Below are 16,054 nucleotides of genomic sequence, written 5' to 3'. Positions count from 1 at the left end.
AGCATTGACGCTAACGCACGTGTGAATGGGGTGTAATATCATTGCATAACAGCAAAGTTCCTTGATTATTATGCCAGAATGAGAGTACAGAACTATATAGAATAGCAACTTTTCCCTAATCATCAGTCTTAGTACAAGATATAACTACATAAGTGTCAGGCTTTGAATATAGGCAAATTATTGAAACTTTTTTTCTTTTTTGAGTGACATGCTAATAGTCAGTCCGATTCAGTGATCTACGCTAATCTAAGCTAAAAGTTCTTCCGCCATATCAGGAGATTGACCGGTTGGATTAAAAAATATTGGGAAAACTCCAAAGTTTAACTCTAGTTTCTAGAAAAAAAGTGAACTGTTGCTTTAACCAATCATATGGGTTTCCGTGATTTTTGTTGGAATGGAACTTTTTGGAATTGTAGTTGTACATAAAGCATGCTTTCTGTTGAAAGTAGACACTGTCTTGTTCGTACCGTATCCTGCCATCGTTGTAGGCTGGTGTTCCCTCTACAATTGAGCGAATAAAGAAGGACTGGTTACAATTGAGTTCTTCTTGTCCACCAACAATGCTGAAACCCAGACTGCCAGACGTGCTCCTGCGGAGGACAATGTCTTTACAGCAATAGAGATGCCTGGAATGGACAGAAAATTCAAGGTTAATTTTATTGTCATTCGGCAGATATACAGAGGACAATAAATTATGCAGCAGGAGGTCAAAGCATACAATAGAAAAGCCCTTAAAGGAATTGCATTTCATTGCGTCACTTTTGAAATGGTGGCAGATTTTTATTTTATTTTTTTTTTATGTTACATAGATCTAAATGAAGGTGATCTGTCTGTTTAGACCTTTAAAGACAGAACAGTAAATGAGATACATGGAGAATAATTCATTTATATTAATAATTTATAAACAATTTGTGCCTTATTTTACAGAGATATCATTTTTAGCTACTGTTATGAATATTAAAATATTAAAGGCCAGATTTTGACCACATGAGACTGAGACCTCAGATTTAGATTGGATTTCTGTGAAATAAAATAATGTAGAAATGAATAATCAAAATGTAATAGACAAAAGATAAACACAGAACTAGAAGAAATAAATTGAAAGAGAGGCTGTGAAAGGTCTATTTAAAGCCGTCACACTTTCACTGTGTAAACCCGTTACAGACTGAGGGTGAGAAGGGCTTTCCTCAACCCTGCTCTCACTTTTTCTTCACTGCATACCACTTTCTGAATTGTTATGCATTATGAAGTAATTTAGGAAGTTGTTAAGAACTTTCACACTCCTTTCAAATTCCCACGGATTTATTAAATACCGGCAGAGGAAAAAAGCTTTGAATGAGAGGGAGGAAAATGAGAAAGAAGAAAACAAAACTATATATTAGGATTTGGGCAAATAAATAATATTAATAATAATAATAATAATAATAATAATAATAATAAATGTTTGATCAAAACAATGTTTGTAGCCCTGGCTTTACTTTTCAGTGTCACTTTATTTTATATAAATGTTTTTTTCCAGTTTATTACTGTACTTAATATTAGATGTTCATTAAAATATATATAATAAATTATTTCAATTAAAAAGTCTTTAAAAATCAGTCTTGGCTTGCTTGCTTATTTTTGTTTGTATTAATTAATTAATTAATTAATTACTTTTTAAAATGAAATAAACATGACCTGTAGTGTATATAATTTAATTTAACTTAATTATTAATTTAATTATTAATTAAATTTAATTCAATTTAGCATGTTGTCACTTTTACATTAATCTTTGCTAAATTCCCTGAAATCTTTGCTGAAGTCCTCACTTATTTGCACTGTAGGAATCCTTAACTGTTTTCAAATCTGCTTTGTCCAATATATAATTGTGATAAATCTGATAAAGAGAAACCCACAAACAGTTTTATTTATGTGTTATTCTGCACATTGTACCTGGGCAGCTGTAGCCAGGACACCCAGAGTGGGGCGTAGTCATCATTGGGCGGGGGAAGTTTGACATCTCCGGGTGAGGAGGGTGAGAGGGCGCAGGGCGAGTGCAGGGGTGGCATGCAGTCCAGCGAGCTCTCGTTAGGGGGTCTCATTTCCAGCACCTGCAGGACCACCGGGGATGAGGTGTTCTTGAGGTTGGCCACAGCCTCGCTCCGGGTCACACCTGTCAGGTCGACTCCATTCACATTCAGGAGGATGTCACCTAAAAGATGGAATAATCATTTTTACTATGTGAATCACAAGACTGGAAGAGTATGGTTGTTGGTGAGGTTTTGTTGATTGGAGACAGTTTTTCATTATTTGAAACAACCTAAAATATTGCTATGCAAATTTAATAGAATAATGTGCATGCTAGAGTCATGCACAACATGGTTATAGAGGTTTATTAAGACTAAATGGGTCATTTTATGGGTAATTTATAATAGCTATTGCATTTCATTTCAGTTAATTCTTTAGTGCTTAATTCTGTTCTATACACTTGTAGTTTAGTAATTTTCACGAAACAGCTGAAGACCCCCCCCCCCCAAACACCTAATAATTCTAGTGTATTCTGTTTTTACACTCTCTATTCTTTTATTTCACCTTTCTATTCTGTAAACCACATGTGGTGCATCAGATCAACTGGAACTTATCCTAGCAGTGCTCCTTTTCAGTGCTTTCTAAAAAAATTGATAACATTTCTAAATGTCACTTATCTGTTTTCTATTTTGTCAAAAGTATGTATAGTCTTCCAATACTATTTCTACTTTTATTCCATATTTTTGTAATAGGTTAATAAAGTGTGTTCTGACATAAATGCTAACATTCAATTATTATATTTTCTATAAATACAGCAGTCAACATTTGATCAAAACTCTTTATCAAAGTTGTCCTGAAACCATTTTAACACCTATTTCTGTCAAACGTCTTGATCCACTTTAAATGTTTACTATTTATATAGCTATAGAAGAAAATAGTTCATTTCCCAGTGATGGGTTGTAGCTGAAAGGGCATCCGCTGCATAAAAAATATGGTGGATAAGTTGGCGAAAAGAAAATGAAAGAATGAATGAAAATAGTTCAAAGACCACAGTAAGATTCTCAGTTTATCAATTGTTTGAGTAAAATCAGACTTTTTTTAATTCTGTAAATCTACTAATGAAATTTCTTCCAAATGTAAAACTAAAATATCATTTAGATTTCCCTCCTTTTAAAATAGCAAATTGGCATGTTTTCTGACAGGTTTAAAGCCTTTTTTTAGACAACACAATATTTTAACATAAGGTTAAGAAACCAGTACTTGGTGGAATAAATCTGATTTTTAAAACACAACAAATTAAATCTTCTATTTAGCTGCCTCCTTCATCAACTCCATATGACTTTATGAGCCATGCCCAGATATGCTTATAATAATTAGACATGGCAATATTTGAAAAGCATGCTCTGTGAAATGCATAAAAAAGCATGGACAAAATACAACACTGTTGACTGCTGTTAGTTCAAAATGCTGTTGTGTCTTTGATTTCAGTAAAGTTAATCAAAAATATTGTGTTAAATATATGTTAAAGCAATATGGTTACTAAAGTACAAGTTGTCACAATTTCTGGAGTCATTTCATACACAACATAAAAAATAAGTTTGTGGATTCAGTCCTTAATGTAAATGTGAAGGTCACTGATTATGTACTGCATGTGACCATTGTATTATATATTTATTTAAACTGCTAATATAGATCGAGGATGACAAATATAGTTTGGACAAAAGATGGAAATGGAAGTAGAAGGACATGAGAGATTTGTGACAGGGACTGAGAAATGAGAGACAGAGGCTCATACTGAAATACAGTGAAAACAGGACACACACAGACACACACTCTACAGTATCTCATTTCATCAAAACACTAGAGCTCACCCGATGATAGAATTTATGGAAGGTCTAGAGGAGGTCAAGATATGCTAGTTTTGTCACTCCTGCTAGTTATCTCTTTAAAATCAGACTGAAGAGGCACTGTTTCACCACCAGACCACCATTTAAATGAGGTAATACAGCAGGAGTTTAGTCTAAACACTGTCATAGACACACAAGATGTTTCATATTTTATTTCTGTTTTCTGTGCGTGTCAGAAATGAACTTTTACATTAAAAATGGAAACTTTTGTCCCAGAGTTGATATTTAAGGAACTTAATCTATCTGTAATGTTATAGATATTTGTAGATTTTTGTTTTTAGTCATAAGTCGAATGTTTAATTTTTTTTTCTGACTTTTTAATGTATAGAATGTTTTCTATTTTAAATAAATACCACTGTAAATGTCTTCACGGTGTCACACATCTATCTACATACACCAGCCTGTGCCTGATCACACCTTCACACACTACTATACATGTCACATAAGACAAAAATAAACCTGAAATAACTTCCATCCGCTAAACCAGCTCAAAACTGTGAGTACAATATAGCAAATATAGCAGTATGGCAGGTGTACGAGTAGGAGTGTGTCACTTTCTAGTTTTATATGCATAAATTTGCAAAAGCGATGAGAGTCATACATATGCAGGAGCAGGTGTGTCTTTGTTTATCTGTGCTCGTGGATTCAAAAGCAAGAAAGATCAGAGGGGCACCTTGGAAACAGGTGTGTATGGCTTTGTCGGATGTGTCTGAATAGGTTTATGAGGCCGTACCTTTGCGGATGGAACCCTCCTGTCCCACCACTCCATTGGGGTCGACATTCGTGACATAGACGGGTAAATCCCAACCTCTGCTGCTCATCCCACCGGCAACCGTCATACCGAGTGAATCATGCGGCTCCTTTAACAGAGTCACCGTCTTCTCGTAACACGCTGGCTTTTGGCACGAATCCTAGAATTAAGGGAAATGATAGATTTTAAAGTTAATGGTTCACTCAAAAAAATTCAATTCACTCACCTTCAAGTGCTTCTGAACCTTTTTAACAATAGTCTCAAACTCAATTGCTGAGGGCCGTAGCTCTGCACGGTTTAAACTTGAACACCTTGTTTAATTGGATCAGCTGTGTTTGATTAGAGTTGGAGCGAAACTGTGCAGAGCCACGGCCCTCCAGGAATCAAGTTTGAGACCTATGTATTAATAAGTTTATTTTATTGTTGAATACAAAAGATATTTTGAAAAATGTTTAAAGTTAATATTCATTTACTATAGTAGGGAGAAAATGACAGTGGAAGTCCTGAGGTAGCGGTTTTCAACATTTTTCATATCTTTTGTGTAAATGTGAGTACAGAATTGGCATTTTAGAGTGGGCTAGCCTTGTAATTGGTTCAAGTTTTGAGAAAGTTTATGACGTTTGGCTGTCTGCTGTTTGGATTCTCGCTGGCGAATTAGAATAGCATCTGAACACATGACTGCCCAAAGCTTGTGTTTGTAATAAATGGTGAGCTTGCAGGACGCTGTGATATTGCTGACCGCGGCCAAATTGTACCTTGGATAGCTTCCAAAAACAACAAACACAGTCGCTCAGTTCTAACTTAATAAAAAGCGTTATTAAAGTTCAATAAAAGGGCTGTTTATATTTAGTCTGAGCCTCCGGCTACATCAAATCAGATGTGGAGTTAGTGTGTCAGGCTTATCGCTGGACTGTGTGTGTGTGTGTGTGTGTGTGCGTGTGTGTTAGGCTGTGTCTAATTCAGAGGAGTGAAAAGCCTCTGACAGTATGTTGCCAGAATGTTTCCACCTTTCCAAGTGTGTAAAAGAGAAATAATAGGAGTTACTGAAAGGATATAAAGTGTCTGTAAGCAGGGGAAATAGAACACTGATAATGATAGTTTTGTTCTTGTTTCTGTAGTTGTTTTAAGGAGATATTTTATTCAAAAATAAAAATGTACTGGTGATTTACCCTCAGGCCAAAATGTAGGTGAGAAGGTGTTTTTTTTTTTTTTTTTTTTTTTTTCTGAAACTGTAAAGCCTTGGCATTTCATAAAATGTAATACAAATGCTATACTGGCACTTTGAGATTCAAAAAAATACACAGTGCTGAAACTAAATTGTTAGCTGAGGCTGGTGACAATACACACTTATGAAGCAAAATTACAGTATAAACTAAATGTCAGATATAAATAAAATGTACTGTTAAATATTCTAAACTATTTCACTGAAAAAAAAATCTACATTTTGTATGGCCTGAAGCAGGGTACGAATTATGCATCGACAATCAGGGGTTGGGGGGTCAAGTTTTCCGATTTTATTCGGTAAAATGCTTCAGTGAACTAAATTTTATTTCAAATACATCTAATTTATTCATCAAACTTGTTATTATGCTTTCAGTGTTTTGAGAAATATTGAGAGGTTCTCATGGACTTTCGTGATATTAAATAAACCTATTAATCGATGACCATGAATAACTGGACGTAATTTATATTTTACTGTGTAACTACCATGTGCAAGTAAGTGAATAATAAAATACAAACTATGCATCTAGTTTTACAGATATCTACAGTGCAAATGCCTTTTTTCTGTTGGTGCTCTAGATTTGTCAATTTCAAATTGCTGAATTAATATTTTTTTCCGCAAACATGCATTCACAATGGTACAGACCATTACAGAGGTGGTCTATTATTTTAATTATTAATAATATTTAAGATGGTTTTGCATAAACCATTTATATGAATTAATGCAGCAAATGTTTTCATTATCAAATAAATCGTTTTTAAAAATACTTATTAGGGTGGTAAGCGTTTGGGTTTAAAAAAACGACGATAACTCCTACTTGAAGAGGCTGTTCATAAGACTTTTATAGAACCTTTATAATCATTGCATGACAATCAGGATCCCATGATAATTATGTTTATGACAGATTTATGACAAAGACAGGTTATGCTTTATTTGTTTATGCCAAGTTGTCATTACAAAACCATCTAAATTGTTTTTTATTTATTTATTAAAATTACATTACTGAGAAAAAGACTTTTTATAGCAGCAGCAATTAGTAAGCAGGCATAAAATCTCTTTCATATACTCAACATGTGTTTTGTCATGATTACGAGTTTGAGACTTGTGAAGCTGTGCATCGATGGATTTGCTCTTCAGTGTTTGGATTTTCAGCAGTGAAAATTAAAACACACTGAACTGAACTAAATTTAACTTGACTGTGATTGAAAACTGGACTGGCAGTTTCAGTTTATTAGAACTTCTATGTTAAGCTGCTTTGATACAATGTACATTGTAAAAGCGCTATAGAAAGAAAGATGAAATGAACTGAATTGAATTGAATAAAGGATTAACGGTAGTCTTATGAACACCCCTTCAAGTAAATATTTACCGTAGATGTTTAAACTAGATTTTACATCCTTTTAGGTTCCTTTGCCTACATAATATGTGGTCAATTGAGTGCAAATTGGTGTAAAATTTACATGCCATAGTATTCCACTGTTTATTGCATGAACCACAGCTTAAACAGAGTTCACTTTATAGCCAAACAGCTTTCTATTGGTCAAAATGACAATACTACATATGCATCTTGAACCTGATGTGAAATCCACATGAAAAACTTTCACCCTCATGCAAAAAACCTGCATGTATTTCTTTTGAAAGGACTCATGAAAGCATATTTCATCCATGAAAAGTCAGTAAATATCAGTAAATGTAAACACACTTTGACCTTTAAACCACCAAAGACCACTAAACCCTCACAACAGGCTGCTCTGAGATGCTTTATTTCGTCACAGCAAAGAAGCCAGAGAAATTACCAACGATGAGCTTGAGTTTTATTAGAACAAGGGAGGATGTCAGAACAGATATTGAGCAGCAGAAAATCCTGTTTATAAGACGCACTGAAATCTACCCTGCCGAGGCTGTGTTTTCCTCCTTATGGGCTTTCTTCTGTTAATAGGTTTGGAAACGGCTGCCTCAGAGGAGTGTATGTGTGTGTGTGTGTGTGAGAGAGAGTGAGAAAACTGGCTGATTGCTCGATTCTTTGATGTAGAAGTAATAGGCTTTCAGATCTTTCTTCTCAATAAGAGAATGTTTAGTAAAATGGTGCAGAGGGACTGGCAGTAAAGAGTGTGTGAAACCCACCAGTAAAGTGTGCTCGATGTCCACAGGCGAGTAGGGCGGTGGTCCCTCCATGTTCCATGGTGCCTCCTGTAGGATGTCCGGAGCTGGAATGTGAGTCTGGCGGGACACGATGAAGTGGACACGGTCCTCGCTGGCCTGTAAAACACATAGCAGGTTGCATTGAAACCCATTGGCGTCAAGAGTTATTACTATATTGTCAGCTTTACCAGTAGATGCAGTTCTGTTTATTGTGAGAGTGGCAGTTATAAGTACCACTTGAAATACTCGAAGCTTTTTACATTTGTGTGCATTCTGATTGGCTTAAAGGTGATGTATGTAAGTTTTTGACTCTTCCAAAGCATAAAAATACCATAATATGTTTGCAGATATTTAGGAAACATGCTGAGTGAAAATTCTTGTTTATCTGAAAAACAGTGCTGAAGTCAGATATTCTGCTTTGAAAATGTGTTTTCCGTGCCGGAACGCTGTCTTTGTTTTGCCAATTATATTTCAGCAGCCCGAGTTGCTTTGGTGGAAAACTGCAAATTTCATTCATCATTCAGAAAGGCTTTCAAAGCATGCATCCGAGACCAAAATGCGACCTCCGGTGGACAGTAGCAGACTCCGAAATGAGACAGATTCAGTTCCAGATGAGGATATTAATTAGCAAATGATATCAATATTATGAATGTAAACATTAGGTGAGCAGGTAAACCTGTAACCCCGTGTCCTAACAACACACTGCGTGATGAGATTTGCAATGATAAGCAATTTGGCTGTTTGCACCAGACACGTCAGAAATTTAAATACAGCCATTCAAAAGCACAGAATATGCACTCACTCATGAAATGGTAAGGTTTATACTCTAATTAATGCATATTAACCCTTTAACATTATTATATGAACATGCTGAATCACTGACATGTGTTTAGTTCTAAAGTTCAATTTCAAATTTATTTTATTTTCAAGATAAGGTGATATATCTACTGCTGATTTCAGTATATGGCAATAAATGTCCCGTAAAATGGCATTCAAACTCACATTGTTAGCATTTAACCCTGAAAAAAGCACACTTTTATTATTTGGTACACGACTTAAATTACTTGTTCCTGTCCTCATACTGGCAATCTGCGCTTGCGTTTGTTTTGATCCCGGAATGCGATACCTAGTTCCACCATTCGGAAATGAACTGCACCTTTAAAATTTGTTTTATTGTTTAACAGCTGGCAAAAAATAGATGGAGACGTTTAATTCTAGAGAGCATTTGATTGGATAGTACTTGCAGTGCAAGATGAGTCATATTTGTATAAAGCGATTTAAAATGTAAAAAAAACTTACATTTGAAATTGAGAAGAAATTGATATTGGGCTTTGTAAAAGACTGCTTTTTTATTTTTTTTTATTTCACACTGTAGAGATAGTTATTTACATTTTTCTTACCTAAAATAAATCCTAAAGGAAATGAAGTACATTTTAAAAAAAGACAAATAAGTCAGTGGTCAAGCAAAAATGTATGATTTTAATAAAATGTTGTAAAAAAATTGTCACAGTAAAATTAGTAATAGTAAAAAATAGTAACAATAACATTTCTGTACTTATACAGTTAAAAAAGTGTAATTAAACCTATTATTAGAATTCTTAATAGTGTCTGTAATACTAAAATAAAAATAAAAAATTCAGACAGTTTTGTTTCTTTCCAGTTTTGTATATCTTAAATGCGTCCTATTATTTTTTTAGGGAAAAAAAATAAAACAATAAAAAATTACATATATATATATATATATATATATATATATATATATATATATATATATATATATATATATATATATATATATATATATATATATAATTTTTATTAAAACATTAAGTGTGTATATATATATATATATATATATATATATATATATTTTTATATTTTATATTTTTATATTTTTATATTATTATATATTATATATATATATTTTCCAAGAAAAGCAAAACATGTCTAAATACCATGAAACTCTTGCCCTTAAACCCTGGTGAAAGAAGGTGAAAGTCACCCCAACATCAGCCATCTACAACAGAAACATTTCGAACTCCACAGGAGAGCAAACACAGGACAACAACGTCCCTAAGGAGCGAACAGTTCAAAAACTGAATTTCAAATTGAAAGTAGTCCATTCATACCCCAGAGAGTGGGTGCGTAATGTTTCATTACTCTCCGGACATCTAGAAAGCACAATTACCAGATGTTGCGATGACTGCTAATGCCCTACAGCTCTAGCGCAATGTGAGTGTGCGATTATATCTCACAAGTGTGCGCTTATTAAAGAAAAACTAATATATATGGAGATTTGGCAATCCATGTTGTAGTCTGTGTGGATGTCTGAGGCCTGTTGTATTTATTCCTAGTTTTCTCTTCATCACTACCACTTTCTTCATCTATAAGGCAAGACATTGCATTTGTTCATTCATTCATTCATTTTCCTTCAGCTAATTCCCTTATTTATCAGGGGTCGCCACAGTGGAATGAACTATTCCAGTAAGTTTTACACAGTGGATGTCCTTCCAGCTGCGACGCAGTATTGGAAAACACCCATACATTAATACACTATGGCTAATTTGCCGGCTAACATGCAAAAAAGCTTTTAGCTAATGTAAAGAAAGTATTCAAAAAAAACTTTTGAATTTGTAACTTGATTTCAGTTGCACCACATTTTAACACGTTTAAAGGCCACTTTCTCTTGCACACTTACTTTAAAGTTTCATTCATATCTGTAATCAGATTTATTTATTTTTTCAGAGGGATAGGTTCATACATAAAATGCCTAATTAAATACAGTATATTAATATAACATTTTATTCTAAAAGATGTTGTGAAGCTTTTGCAGTATTTACAGTATTATGGAGTGATAAAAGCAGGTTCCCAAATCCCCTCGATAAAAACGTTTTACTCTAATACGGCAAGTAATTTTGAACTTCATTTCATTATGTTATTTAATTATAATAACTAAAATTCCATCTTTTCCAAGAGCGCCTTTACCCAAATTCTGTTTATGTTCAGTGAGCTTAACAAACTACCTCACTCACGTTACCCACGTTGACACGTTAACTGACACAAACACCTATAACTGCATTCATGAAGTGTGCTTCACACAGGTGAGTGGGGTTGACAAATCACCTGTAAAAGCCCTTTCTCTTTCTCTCTCTTAAAAAAAACTAAACTCTAGCGCTCTTAGGCCCAATCTGAATTCTATTTTTGTACCACTACCCCTTCCCCCATCCCTTTGTCCCTTAAAACCGAGTGTAAAGAAGAAGGGCTACAAAATAGACCCCTGAGAAATGGGACACCACTACAACACCTGCACACATCATCATATGTTATCGTGATCTCTTAAATTTATATGAGATCGACGACGGAGACCACTGTAGTTATTCCAGTTGCATTTACTTTAGTCTTAATTTTCAGGAAAACACTGAAGGCATAATATCTGTACTGTACTTTACTGTGCATTCACACCGTGGCCATATTCATCTACACACAAAAAACATCAGTAACATTATACCAGACACTGTAAAAAGGTCAATCTTAGCCACTAGACTTTTCTGACAGGGTATTTCAGTGTCATCGAGTGTCAGTAAGTTGTGGGACTGCTGTACAGGAGTTATTATTAAAGATTGGCGAAATTGAGCATTTTTTATTTTAGCGTTTTTTTTTTTGTTTTGTTTTTAAAGCATGACGGTAAAGCATAAACGCAATTATGAATGTATTAAAACATATGCTTGTTTGCTGTAATAATTCGTAATAATGACAAAAAAATACTTTGTGCATCTCCTTGTGCAGCCATGCTGCCGTTGTGGCTAGTGTATTCTTGGAAGTTTTCTTACCCTTTGGTTTCGAGTGTGCTCCTGACAAATCTCCATTTTAAGGGGTATCTAGCTCTTCCCCTTAGCACTACACCTTCAAGCTAAAGAGAATTGGGACGGGCTAATAAGGGGAAGGGCTAAGGGGTAGAATTGGGATTGTGCCTTACTCTTGCACTAAATTCTCTGAGCATAAACAAGTTACTTCTTGTGTGTATTTCCTCTTCTTGTTGAATCGCTGAATGCCTCCTCAATTGTAAGTCACTTACTAAAGCATCTGCTAAATGACTAAATGTAAATCATGTGCTCATATTTTTGTGCTAGACTTATGCAAATTACTGGCTGTTTTAACTAAATAGTGCTTCGTTATAGCATATTTATACAACAGCTCATCAACTGCGGAAGTAGGGTTGTTATTTTGTGTGTAATTTGCCTTAACCCTTTCATTTAACAACCTTGTTTCTTAAGTTGCTTTAAAAAATACACAAAAACACACACACAAACTAGTATCAAGAGCCCATGAAGTTCCTGGGAGTTCAGTGATCTGTCGCTGCCTTTTAAATGAGTGGGCCTTGCTTGTTATCGCCCTAATTGGACTAATTTAATCAGTTTCCTGCCAGCAGTTAATCTATGTCAGAAACTCCTGCTGTGAACGGCCATCTTAGCTCCTTCGAGACCAATCTGAAGCAGACAGGAAGCAACAAGCTGAAAAACAACATCCAGAAAGACCTACCACACGGAAATACATATCAAATCACACACACTCACACTCTTCTACAAACTCTTACGTAGTTACAAAACACTTCTCGCCCGCTGAGATAAATTCACAATCAAGTAAACTCCACAAAACCTGTATGTAAGCACTACTTCCTCTGCAGAACTCCTCAAGGGACAAATCTGATTTTATGTGGTTGGTAGTTTGACTAAATCTACTCTGTTAAAAATGATTCACTGGATTAGACTTCATAGGTGAGGATTGTATAAACATTCACTCTGAAAGGCTAAAAAGGCTTAACAGCAGAAGTGTGTAAATTATTAAGCATGACTACAAATAATATTAGGGTTTATGAATGTCAACCATTAGTGGAGCATCGCAGTGAAATAAAATGTATCCACTGTTCAACTAAAGGCCACTATTAAACTCGGATGCAGTTATTTAAAGGTCGTTTTAAGAGATTGTAACTTTATTTTGGTGATGCAACTTCAATGCAATTTACACATCTAGACCAAGCAAAAGTGTTTAAAACAACAGAGCTAATGTAAAGAGAAACGCAACATTATTATAGCTCTCATATGAAACAGACTTTCTACTAAGAAGTGCACAATATGTATACAATGAAATTTGGTAAAGGTCCCATGAAGTGCATTTTTATTCGATGTTTAACATATTCTTAACCAAACATTAAGAGAGAGTGGGACATAGTGTAGCCTGTCCCTTTTTTAAAGAACTAATAGTATTTTGCTTTATCACTGCTTTGCCAGTGAGAGTGGTTGAGCTCAAGCGCATCAAATGAGAAGCGTCTTGAAGGGGACGGGGCATGTCAGGTACTACAGAGTATGTACAGGAATCAGTGAGTGAAATTCAATACCTTTTAAGACCTTTTTTAAGACTTATTCCATACATTAAGACTTTATAATTACTTTAGGTTTCAACTGGAAACACTGGTGAGATTTCAACGTATAGTTTATTTACTAAACATTAATGTAAGAAATAAATCCAAAGCTAAAACATTATTCGTGTACTGAATAAAAACCTATTAAATCTAGCTAATTCAGCAAGTTGACGCCTAAAGAATTGCAGAAATAATTATGTTGCCTTGGTTACTGCCATAAACAAACCAGCATGATGTCAAATCTAGTAGGATTTTATTGATTTCATAAACTACACAGCATCCTGATATTCACAGATTTAATTCAGGCAAACTATAGCGTTCAACCACAATCAAAAATGATATAAAATTGAATACCTTGCAAAATAGCATTGGAGACTTTTTAATACTTATTAGGATCTTAAATTTCTCTACATTGTTTTATCAGCGTGTAATACTTTTTAAGAAAAAAACATTGATCCATTTAAGTGGAAGTGAAAAACTACAAACCTTACTTATGTATGTCAGTTTTATATCTTTAAAACACAAATTTTATCACTGTTTTGGAGCACACTAGCTTATAGATCTACTAAAAACTAGATTGATACTAACTTCTAAAACTCTTCATTTTAATTTTATGGGACCTTTAACAATTGTTTAGGATATAATGTAATTTATTAGAAAATAAAGTGATTGGTACTCCAAGGCATGGCAGGGTATAACAGTGTCCTGAGGCATTAGTTGGTGCTGTGTAAAAAGTTTACAGGACTGCATTTTCTGAAATCACCTCAAGCGGCGGTCTTCTACATACATTCTGATTGGTTGTTGCTAAAAGGCATCATAAAGTTGACCTAATTTCAACTCTGCATGATGCTCACATTGCCCAAGATATACAACACCATTGCTTGCCAGTGCTTGCCGCCAACTTAGATTGAATTTGAATGACTTCCAAAATCTTTGTTACTCTCGCCTGTGACAGTGTGAACACACGGTTATAGAGTGCAGCAGAAATTACATCGGATGCCGGAAGAATAATTGGCCATGAGTTTCCTTGGAATTTTCCTATGGGGGTTTTTACAATGGCCTGTTTCAATTTAAGAGAAAAACAACACCTGTGCTAAACATAACTTCACTAGTTTTGCCATACAGCGTAAAATAGACATGACCATAGCAAAAAGCACAGATTTCAAAGCTGCTTGTATATTTCATTAAACTGATGTTTTTAATAAGTAACTACAGTTGAAGTCAAAATTATTAGCCCTCCTGTAATTTTTTTTCTTTTTCAAATATTTCCTAATGATTTTTAACAGAGCGAGGAACTTTTAACTGTATTTCCTATAATCATTTTTCTTGTGGAGATTATTATTTGGTTTTATTCTAACTGAAATAAAACTTTTTAAGGGCAATATTATTAGGGTTGTGATTGCCAGTGGTGTTTTTACCGCTGGAGATTACTTCCTGTATTCCTGCTAAACTCTATATCTCCCTGAACTCCTTGCACTGATATTTTCCTCCCACAGCTGACAATAATCTGGGCTATTCTACCACACACACAGCTAAAACTCATGATCACTGATTACATGGACTATACCACTCACTTTCACAGACTTTGCTGAGTCTTGTTTATCTTTAAGCATTACAAAGCGGTTTTTCCCGCTTGTCTTGACATGGTTTTTGACCCCTTGCATTGCTTATTGTTTTTATTGATCCTTTGCCGCCTGTCCTGATCTTTACCTTGGATTTGACAACGCTTTTTTGATTACCCTTGTGCACCAGTTTGCTCCTGTTTTTAACCATTGCTTGCCCGACTTCACTTTAATAAACTGCATGTGGATCTGCATGTCTGTTGTCATCGTTCATACCTTACAAATAGCTTCCTTACGCAATATTTTTTGACTGTCTAATGAACCATCTTATTACAATGACTTTCCTAATTACCCTAACTTCCCTAATTAAGCTAGTTATGACTTTAAATTGCAATTTAAGCTGAATACTATTATCTTGAAAAATATCTAGTAAAATATTAAGTACTGTCATCAGGGCTGTAACATTATGGTTCTGGACAACGGAGGTGAGAATCCAATGGCAGTGTCTTTATTACAAAGAATGATCAGGCAGGCAAGTGTCAATCACGAGAGCAAACAGAATCATCAAAGGCAATCCAAAAGAATCGTCAAAAATAGGCAAGAGATGGTTCAGGCGGCCAACATCAAAATTAGAGAAAAAAAGTAGAGATCAAACACGGCACAGGAAAACAAGGCAAGGAAACCAGCTTCATAAAGATTACAGAAAAAAACTAGGCTTAGTGCTGTGTGTGCAAGTGTGGTGTATTTATAGTCCATGTAATCATTTAATCATGATGTTCTGGCTGTGTGAGTGTAATCAATGTTAAACAGGAACAGGTGTGTGTGAGATGCATGACAGGATTTGTAGTTCCTGTGGAGGTGAAAGTGAAAGTGAAGTTTTCAGTGATCTGCAGTAGCTAGATCGCTGGTGACTGTAACAATGGCAAAGATAAAATAAACCAGTTATTAGAAATGAGTTATTAAAACCATTATGTTTAGAAATATGTTGAAAAAATCTTTCCGTTAAGCATAAATTGAGAAAAAAAATAAACAATAGAAATTCCG

The 16,054-nt window shown here is 34.7% G+C and overlaps 1 protein-coding gene across 12 annotated transcripts in view; it reads right to left on the bottom strand.

Annotated features, from left to right (window-relative positions):
• Window positions 1-16,054, bottom strand: part of lnx1 (ligand of numb-protein X 1) — a 74,685-nt gene that overhangs the window by 2,397 nt on the left and 56,234 nt on the right. For all 12 annotated transcript variants that reach the window (XM_005160505.6, XM_005160506.6, XM_005160507.6 and 9 more), the window contains 4 exons: window positions 8,012-8,146; window positions 4,648-4,825; window positions 1,933-2,191; window positions 468-626 (listed from right to left, as the gene is read on the bottom strand). In XM_005160505.6, coding sequence (XP_005160562.1) covers window positions 468-626; window positions 1,933-2,191; window positions 4,648-4,825; window positions 8,012-8,146 — 731 coding nt within the window. The remainder of the gene's footprint in view (window positions 1-467; window positions 627-1,932; window positions 2,192-4,647; window positions 4,826-8,011; window positions 8,147-16,054) is intronic.

Source organism: Danio rerio, chromosome 20, assembly GCF_049306965.1.
Source record: "Danio rerio strain Tuebingen ecotype United States chromosome 20, GRCz12tu, whole genome shotgun sequence".
NCBI lineage: Eukaryota > Metazoa > Chordata > Actinopteri > Cypriniformes > Danionidae > Danio > Danio rerio.
Note: the sequence above shows the minus strand (reverse complement) of the source record. Positions and strands in the feature narration are given on the sequence as shown.